This window comes from Heterocephalus glaber, unplaced genomic scaffold, assembly GCF_053883595.1.
Source record: "Heterocephalus glaber isolate CG9 unplaced genomic scaffold, H.glaber_assembly_v1.0 deba00001465, whole genome shotgun sequence".
NCBI classification, from domain to species: domain Eukaryota; kingdom Metazoa; phylum Chordata; class Mammalia; order Rodentia; family Bathyergidae; genus Heterocephalus; species Heterocephalus glaber.
The window spans coordinates 206,518-232,078 of NW_028258312.1; the positions used below are offsets into that span (position 1 = coordinate 206,518).

The 25,561-nt window shown below is 34.4% G+C and overlaps 1 protein-coding gene across 3 annotated transcripts in view; it reads right to left on the reverse strand.

The window, feature by feature from the left end:
• The window catches only part of Ankhd1 (ankyrin repeat and KH domain containing 1), a 135,312-nt gene that overhangs the window by 17,484 nt on the left and 92,267 nt on the right, over nt 1-25,561 (reverse strand). For all 3 annotated transcript variants that reach the window (XM_004841880.4, XM_087180781.1, XM_004841878.4), the window contains exons 15-23: nt 18,062-18,817; nt 11,585-11,730; nt 11,146-11,257; nt 10,461-10,606; nt 9,588-9,730; nt 8,967-9,180; nt 3,554-3,729; nt 3,168-3,330; nt 549-644 (exon numbers count right to left, since the gene is read on the reverse strand). In XM_004841880.4, coding sequence (XP_004841937.2) covers nt 549-644; nt 3,168-3,330; nt 3,554-3,729; nt 8,967-9,180; nt 9,588-9,730; nt 10,461-10,606; nt 11,146-11,257; nt 11,585-11,730; nt 18,062-18,817 — 1,952 coding nt within the window. The remainder of the gene's footprint in view (nt 1-548; nt 645-3,167; nt 3,331-3,553; nt 3,730-8,966; nt 9,181-9,587; nt 9,731-10,460; nt 10,607-11,145; nt 11,258-11,584; nt 11,731-18,061; nt 18,818-25,561) is intronic.

A 25,561-nucleotide genomic window follows, 5' to 3' on the forward strand; every position in this document is an offset into this window, starting at 1 on the left:
CTGAAGCAGTTTAGGAGTCCTCTTTCATGAGTGTCTTTTGTTGAGCTGTGGTAGTTGTCTCAATGTCCTGAACTGATTCAAAACATTTATCTTCCAGGCCAATTTGGGGAAGAGACAGAAGTCACACAGTTGTTGAAGCCAGTGAATAAAGTGGAAGAAGACCTATTGTAATGTTTTGATGAGTCTGCCTTTCCATTGGATGGCACTTGGCAGCAGCATTCGTCTTTTATTTTTTATTACACTTTGTAAAGCCACTTGAGAAAGACTTCCAGAACTGTTTCAGTAAGTGGTAAGAAGGATGGGATAGGGCCAGGGATTTAGCTCAGCAGGGCTGCGCCTGCCTGGCAAGTGCAAGGTCCTGAGTTCGATTCCTGATCCAAAAAAAAAAAGGATGGGATAAGTTTGTTCAAAATAAGGAGGTTTGAGGGTGATTAATGGCAATGTCTTTTAGTGTAATAAAATGTAAACATTCACTATATTCAAAATATGATCACTTCCCATCATTCTACAAATAGCAAAAATGTGCTTTAACAGCATAATAAACTTACCTTATCTGTAATTGTTGCTATATATCTCATACATTCTATATCAGAAGGAAACTGATTGACTTCCTTCACCAAATACTGAACAACCTTTACATGACCCTGTAAGAAGCACAACAAAAAACAAAATCCTTTAAATTTTGTCCATATTCTTAATAACTTATGACAAAAAATTCTAAGACAGTTTATTAGATTTAATATCAAAATTACTGAAATAAGAACAGTGTTCAGTTTATAAACAGAAAAAGATAAACATGCTCAGAATATATGGTAGACCAAAAAACATTTCTCTTGAATTTAACATACTCACTTTCTATAGAAAGTAGAAAAACTTTCATTGAAAACAGTATCTCCTAGAATAAATCTGCCAATAAAATAAAAACTGGAGCAACTTAGCATGACCTTGTCTCAAAATTTAAAACAATAAAAATAAAAAGAACTGAGGCTGTAGCTCAATGCAAGGATCTTGGGTTTGATCCCCTTTACTTGTCTAAATAAGTAAAATATAACCCAGGAACATGAAATAAGTGTCAGTATAACAAAAAGTATTTTTTAGATTTCAGAGATTTTAGCTCCACCTTACTAAATAAACAAGATAGACCATCATATTTTTCTGAGACCTATGACTTAATTCAAGATCCACACTATCCAAATGCCATTATTAGGGACTAAATGATTTGTATTAAATTCTAAGCACATCTGTTTTATTTTATTTATATTTTAGCACATCTATTTTAATATAGCCAAGCTTGCATAGTTTCCCTTCCTATTGAGATTCTAAAACATCCTCAAAATATTTGAAGATAATGATATATGGTGCATTAACTACTGTTATTCTCTTATTATTCTGTTATGAAATTTTGTTTTATTATTAAAGTTCACTAAACCATGTACTTAAGATTCATACATTTCACTATATGTAAATTATACTTCAATTAAAAGACAAAAGTTTTTATAAAGAATTAAATCTAACTCTTTAAAAAAAAATTATTTTTTTTTTTGGTTTTCTGAGACAGGGTCTCACTATGCAGTTCAGGCTGGCCTTGAACTCACTATGTAGCCCAGGATGGCCTTGAACTCACGGGTAATCCCCCTGCCTCAGCCTCCTGAGTGCTGGGATTACAGGCATATACCACCACACACAGCTCGACAATATTTTAAGATTTTTTTCGAAAACATGTAACTTGCAGCCATGTGTGGTGGTGCACACCTATAATCCTGTGAGGCTGAGGCAAGAGGATCATAAGTTTGAGCCCAGCTTGGACAACTTAGTGACTTGGTGAGATTTTGTCTGAAAATAAAAAGTAAAGAAAGGACTGGAGATGTAGCTTTAGCATGGAAACTCTGAATTCAATCCCCAGTAATGCAAACAAAAGCAAAACAAAAACAAAAGCAACATATAAATAGAGGATAGGAGTATAGCTCAGTGCTAAACTATTTGTCTAGCATACACGAGGCCCTGGGTAAAACCCCGCACTGAAAAAAAAAAAATATCTATCTATCTATCTATCATTTATCATCTGTCATCTATCTATCATTGCTGTGCTATCCTTCAATAGCTGTTTGGTACTACCTAGTTTGTCAGGCATTGTGTCAAACAACTCAGTAGAAACAGTGGTGAAAGAGTCTCAACTTGGTCCTCATGAACTTCCTATTTGCAAAATAGGGATAAATAAATGTTTCAATAATAATTACATATTGGGACAAGGAAAATAAAAACTCAACTACAAAAGAGACCCTCTCTCGAGTTGAGTATTGAGAAACAGTCTGAAAAATAACACTTAAAATGGGAGCTAAAGATGAGTAGAGATGAAACAGGTAAAGAACAAGAGAAAACAGCCTAGGGAAAAAGAATCCCTGTGTAAAAATCCCTTGAGGCAGTTAAAAATTTAGTCCATTCCAGTGACTATCCAATGTAGTGAGCAAGGGGCATGGTAAAATGAATGATTAGTCTGGGGAGGTTAACATGAACCAAATGTGCAGGGCTTTGTAGGGCATGTTAAAGAGTTCACAACTTATCATTAATTGCTATGGGAAGGCTTTTAAAATTTTAATTTTAATTTAATTTTTAACATTAGTACATATTTGCAGTACATAATGATTATATTATGGTACAGGTACATCACGTATCTCAATTCTTTTTATTTTTCTCCTTCCCTCCAACGCCCCTTTTGCCAGCATCAGATTCATTTATTTATCTTAAAGCCCTTATAAAGTTAGTTATCATATATACAAATTAAATGAGACTGATAGGCCAGGGAAGGCTTTTGCTTTTTAAAATATAGCAGACAAATGAGCATTAATAGAAAGTATATGTTTTTATGAAAGTTAACTTTTTTCCCCTCCTCTGGTAGAGAAAATAACCATCCACATATACTAGCTTTTCTTAAATCTCGTTTTATGTACAAAAATATAAGAATAGTCAAGACACCAAGTGATTCAACAACAAAGTTGTCTATAGCAAACTACCACATAGCTCTTGGGTTTTGCCACAAACAATGAAATGATAGCAGTGAGTGTTGTATAGAAATGTTCCCAATTTTCCAAGATCAACTTATCTTTTTCACATGGTTTCAACTTAGAATTATTTTAAAAGTACTAACGCCCCCTCCCATATCAAATTACCTTGCGAAATGCTGACATAAGGGGTGTGATTTTCCGGTTATCTGCTGCATCCACATCAGCACCTGCTTGCACAAGCAATTGTACTACATCAAAATGACCGCCATTGGATGCCAGCCAAAGTGGTGTATTTCCTTTCTTGTTGCGAACATCAATATGGGCTCCCCTATAAACAGAGAATGTTAAATAGTTTGTTTCCTATAAGAAAAGGCTGACATTCTCTTGTTTTCTTTATCATCTTGTTATCTTGTTAAAAAAATAATGCAAATAATCTATACTTTAAAATTTCAAAAATCTGGAACAATTTACTTTGAAGACTCTGAAATATGAAAGGGACCACAAGAATTTCTCTATGTATATTTATATGTATATATGTGAAAATAGCTTACCTATTAATCAGGAGCTCACAAAATTTGTAATGACCTTTGTCTGCTGCTATTGTCAAAGCAGTATCTCTGGAGGAAGGCACAGGAGGAGCATTGACATCTGCTCCTTTATCAAGGAGAACTCTTCCAACCTCTGCATATCCTCCAGAAGCAGCTTCCATCAAGGGGGTAAGACCAGTCTGTTTAAGCCAATCAATAATAAATTATGCAATTAAATTATACAATTTCTTGAGAAGAGTAAAGCTACTGACTTTTACGAGGATTCTGTTTCCTTTCAAAAGAGGTAAACAAGCCAGGCATGGTGGTGCATGCCTGTAATCTCAGGAATCGACTTTTGTACATTAGTCTCGAACATTTTTTGTCCAAAGACATTTCCTACTGATACCATTCCCAAAGCAATATGGATTTCTCTAGGACTTTCAATAGGTAAGTGGGCCACAATTAATAATTGTAACAGAAAAAACAAAGTAGGTGACAGGAAAGACTCTTTTCTCTTTGTGTGATCCAAAAATCTGAAGGAAAACTAAACCTTCTCATTTCTTAGATTAAAAGGATATAAATTTTGCATTAAATTTTAAGAAATATAACTAACAGAGCTCAAGCTGGGGATTTAGTTCAGTGGCGCTGCACCTGCCTCGCAAGTGCAAGGTCCTGAGTTCAATCCTTGGTACCGAAAAAAAAAAAAACAAACTTAATAGAGTTCAGTGAGAAAATATCAAATTTTTAATCAGACAGTTCCTTCAATTAAATGACAATGATAATACAACATATCGGAATCTATGGGACACAATGAAAGCAGTCTTACGAGGGAAATTCATAGCAGTGAATACACGTATTAGGAAAACAGAAAGGGCCCAAATAAACAACCTGATGCTGAACCTCAAGCTTCTAGAAAAAGAAGAACAGGACAACCCTAGAGCTCATACAAGGGAGGAAATTATAAAGATCAGAGGAGAAATCAATGCAATGGAGACTAAGAGAATGATACAAAAAAATCAATGAAACCAAGAGTTGGTTCTTCGAAAGAATCAACAAAATTGACAAACCCTTAGCCAACTTTTTCAGAAAAAGGAAAGAAAAGGCCCAAATTCAAACAATTACAAATGAAAAGGGTGAAATTACAACAGACCCAGCAGAAATCCAGAGGATCATCAATACCTACTTCCAGAACCTATATGCCAATAAGATGGACAACACAGAAGAAATGGACAGATTCCTAGATACATATGAATTACCAAAGTTGAACGAAGAAGACCTAAAAATTCTGAACAACCCAATATCAACCAATGAAATTGAAAAGGTAATTAAAAACTTATCAACTAAGAAAAGCCTGGGCCCTGATGGCTTCACTGCTGAATTCTACAAGACATTTAGAGAGGAACTGCTGCCACTACTGTTTAAACTCTTCAATGAAATTGAAAGGGAAGCAATACTCCCAAATTCATTCCTGGAAGCAAGCATCACCTTGATCCCCAAAGCAGAGAAAGACCCAACCGAAAAGGAGAACAATAGGCCAATCTCACTAATGAACATAGATGCAAAAATCCTTAACAAGATAATGGCAAACAGAATGCAGAAGATCATCAAGAAGATCATACACCCTGATCAAGTGGGATTCATCCCAGGGGTGCAGGGATGGTTCAATATATGCAAATCAATGTAATACACTATATCAATAAAGCCAAGGACAAAAACCATATGATTATCTCCATAGACACAGAAAAAGCATTTGACAAAATCCAACAAGCATTTATGATAAAAACCCTACAAAAAATTGGAATAGATGGTCTCTACCTCAACCTGATAAAAGCCATCTATGAAAAACCAACAGCCAATATCATACTAAATGGTCAAAAACTGAAATCCTTCACACTCAAATCAGGAACAAGACAAGGATGTCCACTATCACCACTCTTATTCAATAGAGTTCTGGAAACATTAGCCATGGCAATTAGACAAGAGAAAGAAATAAAAGGAATAAAGATAGGTAATGAAGAAGTCAAATTGTCATTATTTGCAGATGACATGATACTCTATATAGAAGACCCCAAGAACTCCACCAAAAGTCTTCTAGACTTAATAACCAAATTCAGTCAAGTAGCTGGTTACAAGGTCAACACACAAAAATCAATAGCTTTCCTCTACACCAATGACAGACTCACTGAGAGAGAAATAGGGCAAATAATTCCTTTCACCATAGCATCCAAAAAACTGAAATATCTAGGAATCAACCTAACGAAAGAAATCAAAGACCTCTTCTCTGAAAACTATGGCACTCTGAAAAGAGAGATTGAAGATGATATCAGAAAATGGACAGACATCCCCTGCTCCTGGGTAGGAAGGATTAATATAGTGAAAATGGCCATACTTCCAAAACTGCTATATAGATTTAATGCAATTCCAATTGAGATCCCAGCAGCATACTTCATGGACCTTGAGAAAACAATCCAAAAATTCATTTGGAACAACAAGAGACCCAGAATAGCAAAAGCAATTCTAGGTAACAGAGACATGGCAGGGGGTATCACAATCCCCAACCTGCAACTATACTACAAAACTACTGTGATAAAAATAGCACGTACTGGCAAAGAGACCTGAGGACCAGTGGACCAGATTAGAAGATGCAGAAACAACGCCAGACACACTCAGCCATCTCATCTTTGATAAAGGAGCCAAACACCCTCACTGGAGGAAAGATAGCCTCTTTAATAAATGGTGCTGGAAAAATTGGGCTTCAACTTGCCAAAGATTAAAACTAGACCTATATCTCTCACCATGCACTAAACTAAAATCAAAATGGATTAAAGATCTAAATATTAAAATAGAAACACTGAGCCAGTTGGAACAGAGGGTAGGTAGAACCCTTGAAGACATTGGTGTAGGAAAAGATTTTATGAACAAAACCTCAGTTGCCCATGAACTAGCACAATCAACAAGTGGGATCTCTTCTTATTAAAAGGCTTCTGCACAGTAAGAGAAACCACCAGCAGTGTGAAGAGACAACCCACAATGTGCGAAAAAATCTTCACCTGCTCTTCCTCAGACAAAAGTCTACTATCTAGAATCTATAAAGAACTTAGAAAGATCAGACCTCCCAAATTTAAAGACCCAGTCCGAAAATGGGCATCTGAAATGAACAGACATTTCTCAGACAAAGAAGTAGAAATAGCAAATAAATACATGAACAAATGTTCAACATCACTGGTCATTCGAGAGATGCAAATGAAAACAACACTGAGATTCCACTTCACTCCAGAAAGAATGGCTGCTATCATGAAATCAACCAATAACAAATCCTGGCGGGGCTGTGGGGAAAGAGGAACCCTGCTCCACTGCTGGTGGGAGTGTAGACTTGTGCAAGCACTGTGGAAATCAGTGTGGAGATACCTCAAAGAACTAGGACTGGAAGTCCCATTTGACCCCGCTATTCCACTGCTGGGGATCTTTCCCAAAGAATTAAAAGAATCATACCACAGTGATATATGTGCACCCATGTTCATAGCAGCACAGTTTGTGATAGCTAAAACTTGGAAACAGCCCAAATGCCCATCAACTGGAGACTGAATAAAGAAAATGTGGTTTTTTAATAAAATGGAGTACTACTCAGCCATAAAAAATGAGAAATTAGAGACATTTATAGCTAAGTGGATGCACATTGAGGCGATACTCTTAAGTGAAATAAATAGGACACCTGTATAAATACTGAATAGTTTCTCTGGTGTGAGAAACTGAAAGTGTAAATAAGGACTAAAATGTATAATAGGTCATGTGAAATAGGAAGAAAAGGGGCAAAGGGGAAGTGGGAGGGCTAGGGGAAAGGATAGAAGGGAATGGGATTAATATGAGAACATGGAAAGATAGGAACAAAATCTTTGTAAATAGGGAGGACTGGAGGGGTTGAAGGGAGGGCTGGGCAAGGATGAAAAATAAAAACCAAGAGAGACTATGCAAAGGTGCAAATTTCCAATGATGAATGTCATTATATTGTATACCTAAAATGTACCAATGATTAGAATGAATAATCGATAATGCAAAATAGGAAGAAAAGGTCCAAAGGGGTAGGGGTAGTGGGAGGGGCAGGGGAAAGGAAAGAAGGGAAAGGAAAAATGATGAGAAATGGAAAAAATGGAAATAAAGTCTTTGTAAATAGGGAAGGGTGGAGGGGGTGAAGGGAGGGCTAGGAATGGGGAAAAAATAAGAACCAAGATGCATTATGTAAAGGTACAATTCCCAATGAGAAATGTAATTGTGTTGCATACCTACAATGTACCAATAAAAGAATTTAATTTAAAAAAAAAGAAAATATCAAATTTTTATTCAAACCTTTACAATTTGAAATGGTTGTTGTTAATTATAAAGAGTACCATACAAGCTGCATTTTTCTAGGATGCTAAGAGCCTATCAGTTTGAAGAACTGAATTCATATCACTTATACACTGACTCATATTTTCTAAATAATAAACAGTAAAGAAACTGTCAGAATCTGTTATGATGAAACTAGATTTTAAACTGGGCGTGGTGGTGCATGCCTGTAATCTCAGCACTTGGGAGGCTCAACGCAGGAAGATTGCCATGAGTTGAAGTCCAGCCTGGGCTACATAGTAAGTTGAAGACCAGCCTGAATTACAACAAGACCCTGTCTGAAAATAACAAACAAACACCAAAACTAGACTTTAGCTGTCTTAATTTTCTGGTCTTTTTTTTTTCTTCTTTTGAATTGAACTCAGGGCCTCACGCTTGCCAGGCAGGCGCTGCACCACTGAGCTACATCCCCAGCCCTTAGCTATCTTAATTTTATAATCCATGAACTTATATTTTGCTTGAGCTTTTTACACCAATGACATTGTGCACATGCCTGCTTAAAAGAAGTTCTTTTAAAATCTGCATTAAAAAACAATACAAAATAATATTAGATTCAAAATTTGCGGAGCCACACATGGTGGTGCACACCTATCATACCTGCACTTGGGTAGTGGAGGCAGGAGGATAGCCACAAGTTTGAAGCCAACCTGGGCTACATAGTGAATTCAGGCCCAGCCTGAACTAGCTAACAAGACCCAGTCTGAAAATGAAACAAACCATTGCATCTGTCTGGCAAGTGCAAGGTCCTGAGTTCAATTCCAGGAACCAGAAAATTAAAAAAAAAAAAAAAATTGCAAGCTGCAAAATCAATAAAAAAGACATTCAGAGCTGACGTGGGGAAAGTACTGATTCTATGTTCTTCACTGTCCTAAATAAAAGTCATACATGGTCAAAGTGTAAATGACTATTGTATAAAATAATTCTCCAAACCTGCATTGAGTCATCAGTTTTAATTTACAACAATTTAAAATACCATGCTCAATTTGAGTTGAAATGTCATGTTCTTTTTACGAGAAGTGTTTCTGAAATAGCTGATAAATTATAAAATGCTTACCTTTGCTCTGTGTTCAACATTGGCTTTGCGGTCCAGAAGCAAACTCACCACCTCTGCTCGGCCCTGGAAACAGGCCAAGGTGAGAGCTGTGTTCCGATTGGTCTCTATCTGAGCATTAATGTCTGAACCCATGTCAAGCAGCAGTTTCACTGCAGGAACGTGTCCATTCATTGCAGCCAACATCAGGGGAGAAATACCTAGTTTACTCCCAGTCCTAAAGGGGGAAAGATACTCAGAAGAATTAAAATAATATGTTGCTTATGTTTTAACAAAGCATTAAAGATGAAAATGTTTCAGTAAAATTAAAGGTCTTTAAGACTGATGAATAGATTTTATTTGTTTAGACTAATAGGAATGGAAAAATCTCATAATTTAAAACATAATTTCTACTTAGGGGCTATAAGTTTTCAACTATATATGATGAAGTACTTTTTGAAATGAGACCTCTTTAAAAGAAGCCACATCCCTGAAATAAACTGGGACTACAGGAATAAGTTTTTGGCTTTGCAACTTTAGTAATATCTTAATTTAAAATGGTATCTATCCAAACATTTAGGGAAAGACACTTAACTCCAAAGTAATAACTTAGTATTTATGAGTAATAAAATGAACAGGTGGTACCTTGAATTGATTTCTGCCCCAGCATTAAGCAGAATCTTAATGATATTGACATATCCTCCAGACGCAGCTAGACTCAAGGGTGTATAATCAGACACATTCCTGTGCTCTTTATTCGCACCTCGAGCCAGCAGCAAGTCTACCACCTGCGAAGTATAAACACAGAAACCCAGTTCACAGCAAAGGCTCAACTTACAGTGAAGGAAGCACAAAGATATAAGACCTACAATCTTTGTCCAAATATGATAGTTTTGTTTTTGAGACAGGGTCTCACATGTAATTCAGGATGTCCTTGAACTATGTTGCCCAGGCTGGCCTTGAAGACATAGCAATCCACCTGCCTCAGCCTCCAAAGTGCTGGGATTACAGGCATGTGCTACCACACCCAGCTCAATATATTTTAGACTGTTGAAGAATCAGTTTAAATTTCATATGTGTTAGAATTATAGTTCATTCAGCCTCAGTAAGTGTAAAAGTAAGAATTTTTAGGGCCAGGGATTTGGCTCAGTGGTTTCGCTGCCTGCTGCGCAAGCGCAAGGACCCGAGTTCAATCCCCGGTACCAAAAAAAAAAAGAATTTTTACTTAGCCTTAAGGGCAAAAAGTAGATTTCTTAAAAGTACATTTACTTGGGCCAGGGATTTAGCTCAGTGGTTCCAGCACCTGCCTTGCAAGCGCAAGGTCCTGAGTTCAATCCCCGGTACCAAAAAAAAAAAAGTACATTTACTATGCCCATTAAACTTAACCAAAGTATCTCGCTCCTCAGAAAGCATGTGGAACATTCAAAACACATGCACATTCTATACATGTTACTAAAATACTAACCAAATGCATATTTAAAAATAAGCTAAACATTTACAAAATGAAAATTAACACACCTCTTGACGTCCACCAGAACATGCCAGTGAAAGTGGAGTATCCTTAGTTCGTTCAGATTGTGCTTCTATATCTCCACCTTTGTCCAAAAGAATCTCAACAACTCCAACATGCCCTGCTGTTGCTGCCAGAATCAGTGGTGTAAAACCTAAATCAGAAAATAAAAATCTCTAACAAATGTGTGGGTTTTATTTATTTTAAAGCCACTGTTTTCAATTTTGTTATTTTATTAAAAAAAACCTTCAGGGCAGGTACTGATAACTCTTTAGCATAAAACTGTTCTAAAACCTAATTTATTAATAACAAAAAGCTATAAATATCTGACAAAGTGGAAAGACTAAGTCAATTAAAAACTATTAAAATGTATAATCACAATGAACTTTGACGCTTTTGTACGAACTACCTCAGGATTAAGGAGAAAGGCAGGCATATTTTTGGTGTGTTGCTAACCCAGGTCCTTAAACATGCTAAGGAAGACTTGAGCAACATCCTCAACTCTGTGACCTTCACTTATGACTCATATCTATAGTAAATTTTTGGAGAATTATTTGGCTCTGTAGATTAATAAATCTGGATATTGCTTCATCTTATCACTGAGACAGGGTAAAAATTACTGATAATAAAAAAGTTACAACTATTTTCTGATGTAACTATATTCAGATTTTATTTGTGACTGACTCATCTTACCTTTTTTGTCTCTGTGCTCAATTTTAGCATCCCGTGCAATAAGTACTGATACAAGTTCTTCATGACCACCAGCACAAGCTAGTGTCAATGCTGTGTCATGATTGCTCTCGGTCTAGGAAAAGAAAAAAAAAATGTTACTTTTGGGGGCTTTTTTTGTTTTTTTGAGCCAAGGTCTCGTAATATAGTTCAGGCTGGCCCTGAACTCACTATGTAGCCCAGGTTGGCCTCAAACTGGTGGGTGATCTTTCTGCCTCAGCCTCCTAAGTGCTAGGATCACTAGTGTGTACCACCAAACATGGCCAAAAAAATGTTACTTTTTTGTTAACAAAAGTTTTCAATTGAAGAGAAAATATTTTGTTTCATCATGAATGTACAGTGATAATTTTCTTTTCCAAACCAAATTAAAATATGCAAAATAAGTTTAAAGCAATCTACTCACATGAGCATCAATGTCAACTGAAGGATACACCAGGGGCATAGATTGGGAAACCATATTGCTTGTAGTTTGTGAACAGGATTCAGGTGTAAGACATTCTGTGGTCTGAGAGGAACTATTTGAACCAGTGGGCACTCTGTTACTCACAGCTGAAAAACAATATTCATATTGCTAAATTTCATTTTATAAATAAGGTTATGTGTACATAGAAAAGCACCAAATACCGAAATTTTCATAGTAGTAATATACTGTAATGGTTAAATCACAAGCCTTGGAATCAGGAAAACCTACAGTTGGATCCCAGTTCTACTACTGACTTTCTAAACTTGAATAAGTAATCAAACTTGTCTGAGCCTCAATTTTCCTTATATGCAGAATGAGGAAAACAATAGTACCTGTCTTAGAAAGCTGTTGGAAAGATCACTTCAGATGATGCACATAAAATACCTAATACAGTGCCTGATATACAGTGCACATACAATAAAAAATAGCTTTTTACATTGTCAACAGGGATAATATAGTTTCCAAGTTTTTTTTAAAAAAGAGTTATACATTTTAGTTTAGTAAGATAAAAACATCCTATGGACAATGCAAAATGAAAAAAGAGGAGGAAGGGAAGAAGTTAGAATATTTCTTACATAATAGGTAATGTATGTTTTTAATATTCAGTATTTACTTGAAAATTTGTTAAAAGAAATCAACGTTAGGGAGAAACTTTTAAAAAATAAACATTGGAACTTTATGAACTTAAAAATCTGCTGCTTAAAAAGTTGATTGAAAGTTATATCTTTTACATCTGTGAATATTTCTTAAATTTCACAGAGGATGGAACCTGACCCACAGAAAGAGGAACAGGACCTATCTCAGATGCTGTGACAGTCCATGAGATCATGTTATTTAAAGCATTTAACACAGTGTTTGGCACATGGTGAGTGTTCAATAAATGTAATTATCAGATATTTTACAAGACTTACAGTACTATTATTCACTGTATTGAAAAATGAAAACATTACTATTCGCTCAAGAAAAAAATAAGAAAAAACATAATCATTAATAATATAGAAGTGCCGGGGATTTAGCTCAGTGGTGCCACAGCCTGCCTCGCAAGCACAAGATCCCGAGTTCAATCCCCAGTACCAAAAATAAAAAATAAAAATAAAAAAATAAAATAAAAGTAAAAATATATAGAAAAAAATGAAGCTTCAGTGATGGCAGTAACCTTATATTTGCCTCAAGAAACACACAAGACTTAAAGGAAAATATAAGCACTTCAAGTGTTGGAAAATGATAAGATACTAGTTTAAATAACTTAGCAAAGTTTAAGATGCCTGGATATGTTTCTACATAAACTATCTTCCCCACTCCCCACCAATATATAAAACCATCGTGGCAATACAAACTTTGGTAATTTCAGTCACCATATAATTAACTTAATTCAACTATCCAGTTACAAAGAGGAATGATTATTATATATGTTTGTTTCATCTATAAGAACATGGATAATGGAAACAAAGCCTTAAAATTTTTTGTTACACAATAAGCAGATACTATTCTGCTATGCCTCCTTAAAAGAGCTGCTATGTTTGGAAAATAGCTAAACCGCCCCCCCCAAAACAAAAACAGCCACTAGCAATGTATAGCACTTTATTAACAGTGGATGGTCTGATAACTGTTACAGTATACCTCAGCAAAGAATTACTTTTCTGTCATCATTTTGTTTATTGATGTTATCTTTTTTATTATAAAAAGCAGATATTTAAAACTTTTTAAATAGTTGATTGACATGCTATGCTGGAATATGATGCAATGAAAGACTTCTTTACAGAGTTCATTTTTAAATATACTTTTGTGTATTAACATCTTTTACCAAAAATATATTGTTACATCAGTTATTGTACATTTTTGTACTACATTATCCTAGAAGCATTTTTCTCCTTGTAATAATGACAGTCAGAAACATTCCATAGAAAGTGACTTTAATAGAATTAATTACAGATGAAAAGTTATAAAAATAACATTAGAAAGTAGCAAGAGATTGAAAAGGTACATGTGGAATAAAGGTTATAATCTGAGGACATTATAGCAGAACTCTGACATTTTTATAAATCCTAAAATGTATACTACCTAGAATGAAATATCTCTGAAAATGACTAAGACCACAAAGATTGATATATAATTCAAATTAAATTTACACAGTATTCTAAAATAAGGTATAGAAGAACTAGAAATATTATTCTTACTTTATTTATTTTGTTTTAATGGTACTGGGGATCAAATCCAGAGGTGTTATGCCACTAATCTACATCCTCAGTCCTTATTTTATTTTTTATTTTGACACAGGACCTAAGTTTTCACAGGCTGGCCTCAAACCTGTGACAGACCTGCTGCAAGTCCCTACAGTAGCTGGGATTACAGGTATGTACCACCCAGCTTAATTTAGCCTACGAAACTGAAGAAAGTTTTATAGGTGGTATGGAAGATAATCTTATTTTTAAAAATTCTTATTACCAGGGATAAACAAAATATGTTGTATGGTTTTTAAAAGAAATTTAATTGCTATAATCTGTTCTATATAATAATAACTTTATTAAATAGTACTATTTAAATAAGCTAAAAATAAAATACTAGCATTAATTAGAGGATTTATTTTTATGAGAGAAGCTTGGTATGTGTTTCAGGATGGCCTTGAACTCAGGGCAATCCTCCTGCCTCAGCCTCCTGAGTGCTGGGATTAAGGCATGCATCACTATGCCCTGCTATTTAAAGACATTTTAATGCAAATGTTCTCAAAATAGCAGAATTTTATAATTGATTTTTTATTCTTACACCTACATTGACAACTGCAGGGTTACTTAAAACAACATTTGTTAAAACTGAAATTTTGTTTTAAGAGAGCATATTAGGTTGTCAACAGTAGCAAGGGACTAAAAAGTCATAAAACTGGGCCAGGGATTTAGCTCAGTGATGCCACCGCCTGCCTCACAAGCACAAGGACCTGAGTTCGATCCCTGGTACCAAAAAAAAGTCATAAAACTTACTAGGCAAGTGCTCTACCACTGAGCTACAGCCATATTATTTTTAAATATTTATTTAATATTAATATTTAATATTAATTTAATATTTCAGCCTTCACACTGAACTACATCCCCAGCCCCTTTTATTTTTTGAGACAAGGTCTCACTAAATTCCCCAGCCTAAGATTGAATTTAGATCCTTCCTCCTGCCTCAGTCTCCCAAATAGCTGGGATTATAGGCATATGCTACCATACCTGGCTAGATCTAAGATTCTTAAATGTGGCTGAACTGATTTTGAATCTTGGCACTTACTAGCAACTTAATTTTCCTAAGCTTCTTTTTTTAATAGGAAAACCGATGGAAAAAGGACCTATTTTTTAGAATAATTACAAATAGCCCATGAGATAATGTAACATAAAGCATTTAGAACAGAGCTTGGTCCATAGATGCTCAATAAATGTAAAAAATTTCGATATTAGTTGATTTTTAACATTTTATATAATCTTTATATATTAGGAATGACATTTTTATAGAACTGCTCAATGGTGAAAACTATTTTCAGTTTCTTTAAATGACTTTAAAGTTCTACATATATGAACTTTTTTTTTTTTTGGTACCGGGGATTGAACTCAGGTCTTTGCGCTTGCGAGGCAGGTGGCGAAACCACTGAGCTAAATTCCCAGCCCCATATATGAACTTTTGCAAGATTACTCACTACTATGGTAATTAGTAAAGTCCAATGAACACTCAATTTCAAAAGAAAACAACTTGAGAAACCATGTTCCTAATCAAGAGAAAATATATATATTCTATCTAGGGCTACATCAAGCATGACCTCTATATGACTACATACTAAAAGGCTAAGTTAGTCAGCTAATCAAGACATGACATGAATTATGTATATAACCAACTCATTATCATGACAAATATTTCAAAGGCAGAACAACAATAAGGAAAAAAATTCCTTTATAGAATGAAATTTATTGCTATTATATATATTCTTTAAAGTAAAACTTTAATATATAGATTATTCTCTCCTTTATGAAATGTGAAGGATGAGAATTAAATTTAATTTAGGTAAAATTAATGTTATCTGTGGCCTGCTTTATTCTATCAATATATTAATGTATTTTACAATTGCTGAATTGGGTCTTAACCTTTTCTAATTTCTATCTTCAAATGAGAAAATTAAGATAAACTTAGATTTGGAAAAAATTATTTTAAATTTTAAGTGAGATAGATTACCTTGAACAAATACAATTACTGCCATGTATTTCAAACAGATAACCTTCATAAAGATTGAAATTTTTATATGAAATTAATTTTTTAACTTATTTGGCTCATTTAAACATTAAAACTCATCAATGAGAGAATACTGTAAAATATGGTAGGTATTAATGTTTAACATAAATTTTCTTAGTTTATATTAACATTGTATATAATTTCAAAACTTTCTTAAGCTCATTGTTTAAAGTTTCATGAGAACTTTGTAAAAGACCATTTCCATTTAACAAATACATCAATAAAATAAACACTTTTCCTATAAGAGTCATCTGTAAATATTACCATCAAGTTTAACACCTGTAAGTTCCCTTTTGACCTGTTCTACAGTCTTGTGGTACTAAGGAGTGAACCTAGGGTCAAGCACATGCTAGGCAAGTGTGCTACCACTTAGCTACATCCCTCTGCCTTTTAAAATTTTTTATTTTGAGACAGAGTCTTGCTAACTTACCTAGTTTTTTTTTTTTTTTGATACTGGGGATTGAACTCAGGTCCATGCGCTTGCACAGCAGGCAGCAAAACCACTGAGCTAAATCCCCGGCCCCTTACCTAACTTTTGATCCTCTTACTTCAGACTTCTGAGTAGCTAGGAAAACGTGTCATCGTGCCCTGCCTCTACATTTTTTATTTTTTAAAAAAGGTTCTGACTTGATCAGTAATATAGCTTTCATAGCTACAAACTGAGTAATTAATTGGGAACACTAGTTACAGAACCATAAGTCAAAAATGTTATCCCAGGTCACTAGTTTGGTCATTATTATTCATAATCATACTTCATATTCCAATAATTTTTTTACCCAGATTATAAATTAGAACTATAAATGAACTACAAGAGTTTATCCACAATGTTTAATAGCTTTCAATGCTAATGGTACAAAGTTTGAGTTAAGTGGCTGCATGCTGAAAAATACAAAAATCCAAACTAAACAATAAAGAGCCTAATTCCTTAAAACATTCCCCAACATTTTAATTTTCTTTAAGACAACCAAAACATTCCTCTGCACAGTTATACATATTACATATCAGAGGAGCCTCAAAGGCAGTATCACAATTCTATAACCAATGGAAGTTATACACATACCCAATAAAATTCCTGATTTAAGTAATCTTATTCCACATTTAAAAGATTCAGTAATGATTAGGAAGACTAAAGGCTCACAAAAGAAAAGGGGAACTGGGATAGCATAATCAGGAAGGAGGGAGGAGAATATGACATGAAACAGACAACAGTAAGGAAAAAAATGTTGCAATCAAGAGACAGAGGACTGGCCTGCCTTTGAATATCACTCCAGCTACATCTTAGTTCTTGGTCTTCATCCACTGTCAACAGCCATTCTGGCTGCATTTCTGAACTGGGCTCTCATGGAGGTGATACATTCACCAGCCATCTTTAGGAAGGTAAATGATTAATTGCACTGTTTTCTCACTGCTGCAAGGACAATGAAAGGGAAAGTAAACTTGTGCACCTCATTTCATATCTAGTTGTAATTTTCCACACAACAATAAACAGAAACATATACTTTATCAGGGCTTTTTTCTCTCTCTCTTACTGTGTGTGTATGTGTGTGTGTTTGTGTGTTCAGAGTTATCTATGTTTGGTGTGTCTATATGTTTTCATCAAGGTTTAATGTAAAACTTCCAATCTCCAAGTGATGATAATTTAAATTTACTTTAATCTTCTAACCACAAATATAATAGAATGCTTAGTTTTCTCTGAACATTTCATTTAGTTAAAAATAATTAAATTTGTCTGGTAAAATTATAAATAAAAAGCAATGTGATATAAAACTGTGATTTCCAAACATGAAAATCACCAGCAGGAACATTTTATTTGTAGTCATACATGGATATCTCTAAAATTTATAAAGAAATTGTATTTTGAGAGTTCCTACCTAAGACACAATATAAGGTGGCTTTTTATACTAAAGGTCTAAAATGAAAGATTATGGCAACTTTATTTCTTTGCCTTCAAAATGTGACCAAAAAAAGAGGTAGAAACATTTTTATAGGTTAGTGCTGTTGAGCTCAGTTGAATTCACTTCCAAAATAGCTCAAGAAAGGAGTACGTTTACAAAAATAGCTCTAAAGTGGAAAAGTACAAAGTCTGTGTTTTTTGAGGGGTGTGTAAAGAAGTTGATCACACAGATTAAAGAGAAATTATTACAGATATATTTCTTAACCCACCTGCTATCAGGTCATCAAGAGTGTCGGTAAGCGTCTGGGCTGGAGTTGCAACCATTAATCCATCTGGTTCTTGAACTAAAAGCCCCTGATCATGTCCAGTAATAGCAATGTGAGGCTGTCCTAAAATTTGCTGATTACCTGATACTTTCTGCAGTTCAAGAGAATTTGTCCCATTAGAACCTAAGTCACTGGAAAAGTTACACTGTGCAGGTGATAAAGGCTGGACTGGGACAAAATCAATTTGCTCTGCCGATGGTGAAGACTGTTGCTCATCAACATCATTATCTTTAAATAAGATTGTGTCAACCTGAGGTAATTCTGAAAAGTGATCCTCTGGAAGACTACCATCTCCTTCCCCTTCTGGGAAGACTCCTCTATGAGAGCACTGCTGGTGTAGAGACACTGTGTCTTTCTGACCTTTGGTTTCCAAATATTCTTTGGTAAATTGCTGTTGTGTTTTCATCTGCAACTGCCTTTCCACTTTCTGCAGTTCTTTCAGTATTTTCTTCTTCTTCTGGACTTGCTCTTCTCTGTTCTTTTTAAGTTCTTCTATCTTATCTTTGTTCAGAGGTTCACCTTGAATTAACTCCAAAGACTTAAGCTGTGCCTTTTCAATAGCACTAATTCTTTGTCCCAGTTCATTCAGCTTGCCTTCAGTCTCCTCTACTATGCACTCCAAAGGCTGGTATGGGTGAAAAGGTGGCAGTTGGTCCTGATCTGCTACCTGCAGGGAACTGGACTTCTGCTTGGATGTACCTAAGCACATGAAAAATGTTTGAAAAAGTGCCATGCTATGAAAAAAAAATCATCCCTCCCACACACATGGACCTCCCTCCCCAAACCATTATAACTGTCATAGAATGAATTTTCAGAGTCACACCAGTGTTAGGTAGACTAAAGCCTCTACTATTTCATTTATTTCACACAGCATAACTGTGATGTTGCCAATAAAAAAAAATGTGAATTTTTCAAATAACTACTTTTTCGGACAGAAGGATTTTGGAAATTAAGACAGGGGTTTCCCGGCGCTGGGGGAAAAAAAAAAAAGACAAGGGTAAGGAGAAAAGAAAAACAGAAAAGAATCTCAAATTTTTTGCTGATTAGACTGGACTTTTTAAAAAACATCAAATCTAATGCAAAATCAAAATATAGTTGAGGATAACATTAAATGTTAATGCTACCTTCATGGCCCATTTAGAACAACTGTTCTTTTAGCATTAACTGTAAAACTAAAGGAACCAAACTTAAGGATCAAAGTAGGGAAAAGAAGTTTTTAAATTGTCGAAATATTTCTCTGGTATTTAAATATAATGTGAAATTAGTCTTCTCAAGATATTATCTTTCTAAAAATTCTCCATTAAATAAGTCTCTATCACTTGTATACCTGAACACTATATTAAATTTGTATCTCAAGGATAATAAAAGTTCAGTGAGAGAAACAATTAATGTTATTAGGAGAGAATCAGAATTCCCACATAGGATTATTCAAAATGACAATGTATATTAAATACAAAGGAAATATATATCATTTTAAGGTTAGTTATACTTGTTATTCCCTCATATCAAGTCAGCTGGAAAACTGTTAGCAATATTCATTGTCCTATAATGTGGACATGAAATGGAAGAAATACACTTTTTTTGATAACACAACTCTGAAGCAAATTCAGGGATTAATCATGCTTAGGAGAAACCAGGGCAATCCAGCAACAAAAAGGACAAATTACTGACACATGCTACAACACAGATCAACCTCAAATGAAGTGAAAGAAGCCAAGCACAAACGGTTCCAAACATTCTAATTCTATTTACATCTCTATAGAGAAAAGGTAAATCTATGGAAACAGAAAGAAGAGTAACTGCTTTGGGTTATAAGCAAAGAGAATGAAGCTCCGTTGCAAATAGGCACAAGAGATCATGGGGCCAGGGATTTAGCTCACTGGCACTGTGCCTGACTTGCAAGCACAAGGTCCTGAGTTCAATCTCTGGTACCAAAAAAAAAAAAAGATCTTTCTGAGGTGATGGAATTATTCTAAATCTAGATGGTGGTGATGGTCTTACAACTGAGTAAATTTACTAACTCATTTACATTGTATATTTAAAATGAGTTAATACTATGATATGTAAATTAAACAACAATAAAGCTGTTTTTATTTTTAATATTTAATTTGTTTTTTGGTCCCGGGGATTGAACTCAGGACCTTGTGCTTGTGAGGCAGGCGGCAACACCACTGAACTAAATCCCCGGCCCAGGTAAAGCTGTTTTTATTTTTTTATTTTTATTTTTTTTTTGGTACCGGGGATCGAACTTGGGTTCTTGTGCTTTTGAGGCAGGTGGCAGAACCACTGAGCTAAATCCCCAGCCCCGGTAAAGCTGTTTTTAAAAAGAACTGGGTAAAACAATAGTTGTCTGTTCTTTTGGATTGCAGTTAACATGAATACCATGGATAATTTAAGAATTTTTAAAATAAAATCATCTAATATATTAAAAATGATTTTCAAGTTCAAGGAAAAAAGTTATCCTTTAGATGTTAAACTGCTCTAAAGAGAGTGACAAAAGAATAAAACAAAACAAAAAATCAGAAATTCATCTATTTGCTAGAATTGGAGATCTCAACAGTGTAGGTAGTTCTTATATGCACAATATTTTATTATTGACTAAAAGAAACTAAGTTTTCCCCCTAGAGTGCTCTGTAACAAGAAAAACCACAATTCCAATAGGACTGCAGTTACTTTCAGAGACTTACTTTTTCCTAAAGAGTAAACTTCAGCAAAGTGTATTGTTTATATTCAATTTTATATTTCTACCCAAGCAAAGTGGTAGGGAAAGACTTTACTTTTTTTCAGAGCAAAGGCCATTAGATTTGTGAGAAAGATTTCTTACTACTTCTATAAACCTTATAGGAACCCATATTTTGATTTATTAAAGTTCTTAATAATCAACAGGTAAAAATGTAACAAATAACAATGTATAAATCCATTAGCACAGCAAGGACATGTCTGATAATAAATGCAATGATGTTAGCAGAATTCAGAAGTTCTGCGAGACTGGATTCTCTTTTACATATTCTTTAATTTCAAAGTACCCTTGTATAGCTGCTATGTAATTATAATTACAATTAATATTAACCAGACTAGTAATTGTATTATGACCACATTGGACATTCACAGATATAAAATCCTTACAAATGGTAAGATGATCCAAAATAAAACTAGAATTTTGAGGACATTAATAAATAGAAATGGTACTGTCTATTATTAACAAACACTATCCCAGAAGCTTAGAGCATAAGAATAATTTATTTAACTGAATATAAAGACTACAAACCCAGAACACAGATAGAATATATAAGAGTGAAAGTAATGCACAAAAAGCAGTTCTTCCTCAAATAGTCAGTGGTTGAGTGTGTGTAACAAGGGAGTTAGCAGAATTGCCTAGATACACATCAAAGCACTAACAGAAGGAATAACATAAAAAATATATCAGGTTGGTAAAAATCAGATAATGTCATGTGATTAATTCTGGAAGCTGTAGCAACACTAATTATTGAGTACAGCAGAGGATGTGACAAGGGTTTAACAACAAAAAATTTCAATAGGCACTATTACTGGATACCAGAAAATAAGAGCTCCACCTCCTGTCAGATATAAATACATAAATCTATTCAATGACGACACCTTAAGGTACACTTTAGCTATGCCTTTGGTAGGGGCTGCTGGGGACTGCATCCACACAGCTTTGGGTATGTTAGGCAGGCATTCTACCACTAAGCCATACCCCAACACCATAAAGTACAATTTTAAACTACAGATAAAGTCATCATTTCATCTTTTTAAATTTGGTTTCTATATTACCTTTTTTTGTTGCTGTTTAGCCTCATATTTTTTGTCCAATTAAAAAAAATCAGAAAAAGTTTTCAGTAGAAAGCATGATATAGAGACAGCTTAAATATGGCATATATATATATATATATATATATTTTTTTTTGGTACTGGGGATTGAATTCAGGACCTTGCACTTGTAAGGCAGGTGCAGTGCCACTGAGCTAAATCCCGGGGCTTGGCTATATTTTTTTATGGGTCGTGAGGGAATACAGTGAACATGTATTTACTATTTTATTTATTACTGAAGCGAGCTTAGTCCTATCATTTTTAGTCTAAAATAATTGGTATACAGTGCAACAGAAAAATAGGAAATACTACATTATCTACAGATGAATGTAGACTTGGTTTCATATTCTCTTAAGTGGTTTTGTCTCATCAATATTAAACCTTATTTTCCAATTGCTTTGCTTTATTATATCATCACACAACATTCTGTATTTTTTCTTTTTGGTACCAGGGATCGAACTCAGGACCTTGCACTTGCCAGGCAGGCAGCGGAACCACTGAGCTAAATCCCCAGCCCAGCATTCTGTATTTTTGAGCAGCATTCCCAAATGGGTCTTACATATTAAATAGTTGATCAAGTAGAATTGAAAATAACACAAATGCAGTAAGTGTAGTACAGTATAATATATTATATAATGGAATTAGTCTTTTGATAAGTTGATATATGTTGTGTCCTGGGTTTCAATATATATTTCTTATTTTGGTCAAATTCAAAAATTAAAGCTACTGACCTAGAAGTGACTAACTTTACCTTTATGTCTAAATACTTGACTCAAAAATCCCCAAATTGGGTATGTTATACATTTTTAACATTTTAACCAAGAGTGTCCAAAGATAGATCATTTGTGTTACACATGCTAATAGAGTCACTCAACCCTTCTCCTATTACTAAGAGCAGTTAAATGTAAAAAGATATTATTAAATTTGGGCATATGTTAAATTCATATAAGCATGGTTACATTAAAAAACTGACTAAACTAAAAACTAGAAAAATTTACAGAGGAACATTCAATTTCAGTATATTACAATTTTTCTATATAATTCTAATGATTTGATATAAAAACAAGAACATCAAGTTACCTACTCTAGTAAACAACTCTGGAATACAGAGCAGTATATTAATTTAATTTTTACTTTACACTTATACTTCTGCTTTCAATGTTTCTCAGTATTCTGTAATACTTTGGTTTTTTTTAAACATCCTCTTTAATTACAATGTGTCTCTTCTTAACAATTCTAAGAACTTTTCTTCTGCTATTCTTTAGAATAGTCTAAAAACTATTCTTCTCAGAATAATCTATGATCTTAGTCCAACATTCATGAATTTATTCAACAAACACATCAACTTCTAGTTTAAACAAGGCATTGTGGACCATACAGAGATGAGCAACATAAACCCTGCCCTTGAGGAGCTTACAGTCTAAGAAGGGAGATAATAGATAATATCCCAACAAAGTTCTCACACAGATTTGTGTGGGGGAGTGGTACTGGGGATTGAACCCAGGGCTTCTGCACTGAGCTACATTCCCAGCCTTTTAAAATTTTTTTATTTTGAGACAGGGTTTCACGAAGTCACCCAGTCTGGTCTCCAATTTGCAATCCTCCTCCCTTAGCCTCCCACAGTGCTAGGATTCTGTAATGTGGGACCATGTCCAGCTTCTCACACGGATTTATAAAAGTACAGTACAAGGATTTATCACAGTATTGTCCATGTGGCAAGAAATTAATGGCAATCTGGTACCATCACTGGGAAAAAGAACAGGTGAAAAAGGGGGATATTTAGTATAGGGTAAAGCACAACACTGCAGGAATAAACAATCTAGAGGACAACACATGGATAGAACTTAAAAAGTGTTCAGTGAAAAAAAGTAAAAAATAAAATGGGATCTACAGCACAACATGGTTTATATTAAAAACACACATCAAATAATAAACATTTTCTAAGAACTTATAAGAACAAAGAATTTGTACATCAAACACATTAGAATGATTGCCCATGCGGGGAGTAGGAAAATGGGAAAAGAAATAAGAAAGAATAAATACTGTAAAACAAGAGAGAAGGGATGATGACAAAGCATCAGGAATTAAGTATGATTAACTCAGTCCTGTACACCTGAGACCCCAAAAGGAGGAAAATGAGCACAAGTGACAAGAGCCAGAGGAAGCTCCAATAAAGTACTGTATTCTAAAAGTTCAGAGAAAAGAAATTACTTCTCAAGAGTGCTTGAAGTTCACACAAAAGATATGTTTTATCCAGAGTTATTTTTGGTTTTGTGATACTGGGGATTAAACCTGAGGCCTCATGCATGGAAGGCAAATGTTCTACCTCTGAGCTGTATTCCCACTCCCCAACATCATTTTAAATGTTTTGAGCATATTAATTCTGTGTTATCCAATCTGCAGAAGATCTACATGAATCTTCTTTAGAACCAATTATGTATAGCAAATAAGTTAGATACAAAAAGTATCTGTAATCAACAAGTGTATTTGTAAGATTAATTTTTGAAAGGCAAAAGGTTTTCATTATTTTCATATCCTTTCCCATCTGGTTATCTATAACTATAGTTAGTAAAGTTAAATAATGCTAAAAAACTGTGTACATCATTCTCAATTTCATATTTTATTTATAGAGATGATACTGAGGCATCTGTTAGATGACACCTAGAAGCTTGAATCCTTGAAAACCAGTATCAAACCAATGCGATTAGTTGCCTAAATGAGGAGTATATAAATGCAAACAGAGCCTAGACAAATGGTACATAGGGGCCATGAAAGAATATCTGAAGCCAGGCATGGTGCTGCATGTCTATAATCCCAATTATTTGGGAGACTAAGGCAGGAAGACCACAAGTTTGAGTCCAGTGTGGACAACTTAGTGAAATCCCATCTCAAAAGGAAAAAAAAAGAATGTCTGAGTAGAATATATATCAAACACCTGGGTAAGATTTAAGGACATAAATACATTTCAAAAGGATGGGAATATAAATAAAACAATTTATTAAAAACAGACAGGAGTAAAATATAATAATTTTAAAAGATGATTGTTAGAAAAAGAGTAAGAATACAGTACTTCATCTCTCATCACTCACTGTACACAGAATATACAGATTTAGAAGAAAAACAAAAAGGTCAAAGATCAATTTCACACTCAAAACAACTTTTCTAGAGACATAAAAGAGAAACTTTAAGGGAAAAAAGCAGCTCTAAGGAGAAAAAATAGTACTGTATCTTTAACATAGCTTTTCTGACTATCCTGATAATCCTGTAAGTACTTTTATTTTTATTTATTTTTAGTTTTTATTTTTTTGGTACTGGGAATCGAACTCAGGACCTTGCACTTGCAAGGCAGGCAGGGCACCACAGAGCTAAATCCCGGGTCCCTGTAAGTACTTTTATATCATCAACTGATTTTTTTCCTAATTCACAGTAACATACATTCTATCCTGTGCATCTTAACACAATGCATTAACACATTTTAATCCTGTATGACTAACTGGTAGGAAGCTAACAGCAGGAAGTCCACAGATATAAATATTAATTTTTTTCCTTCCCTAAGAATTTAATAAAATGACAGCTTCCTTAGAAGGTTAGTTCATTTTTATACTATTCAGT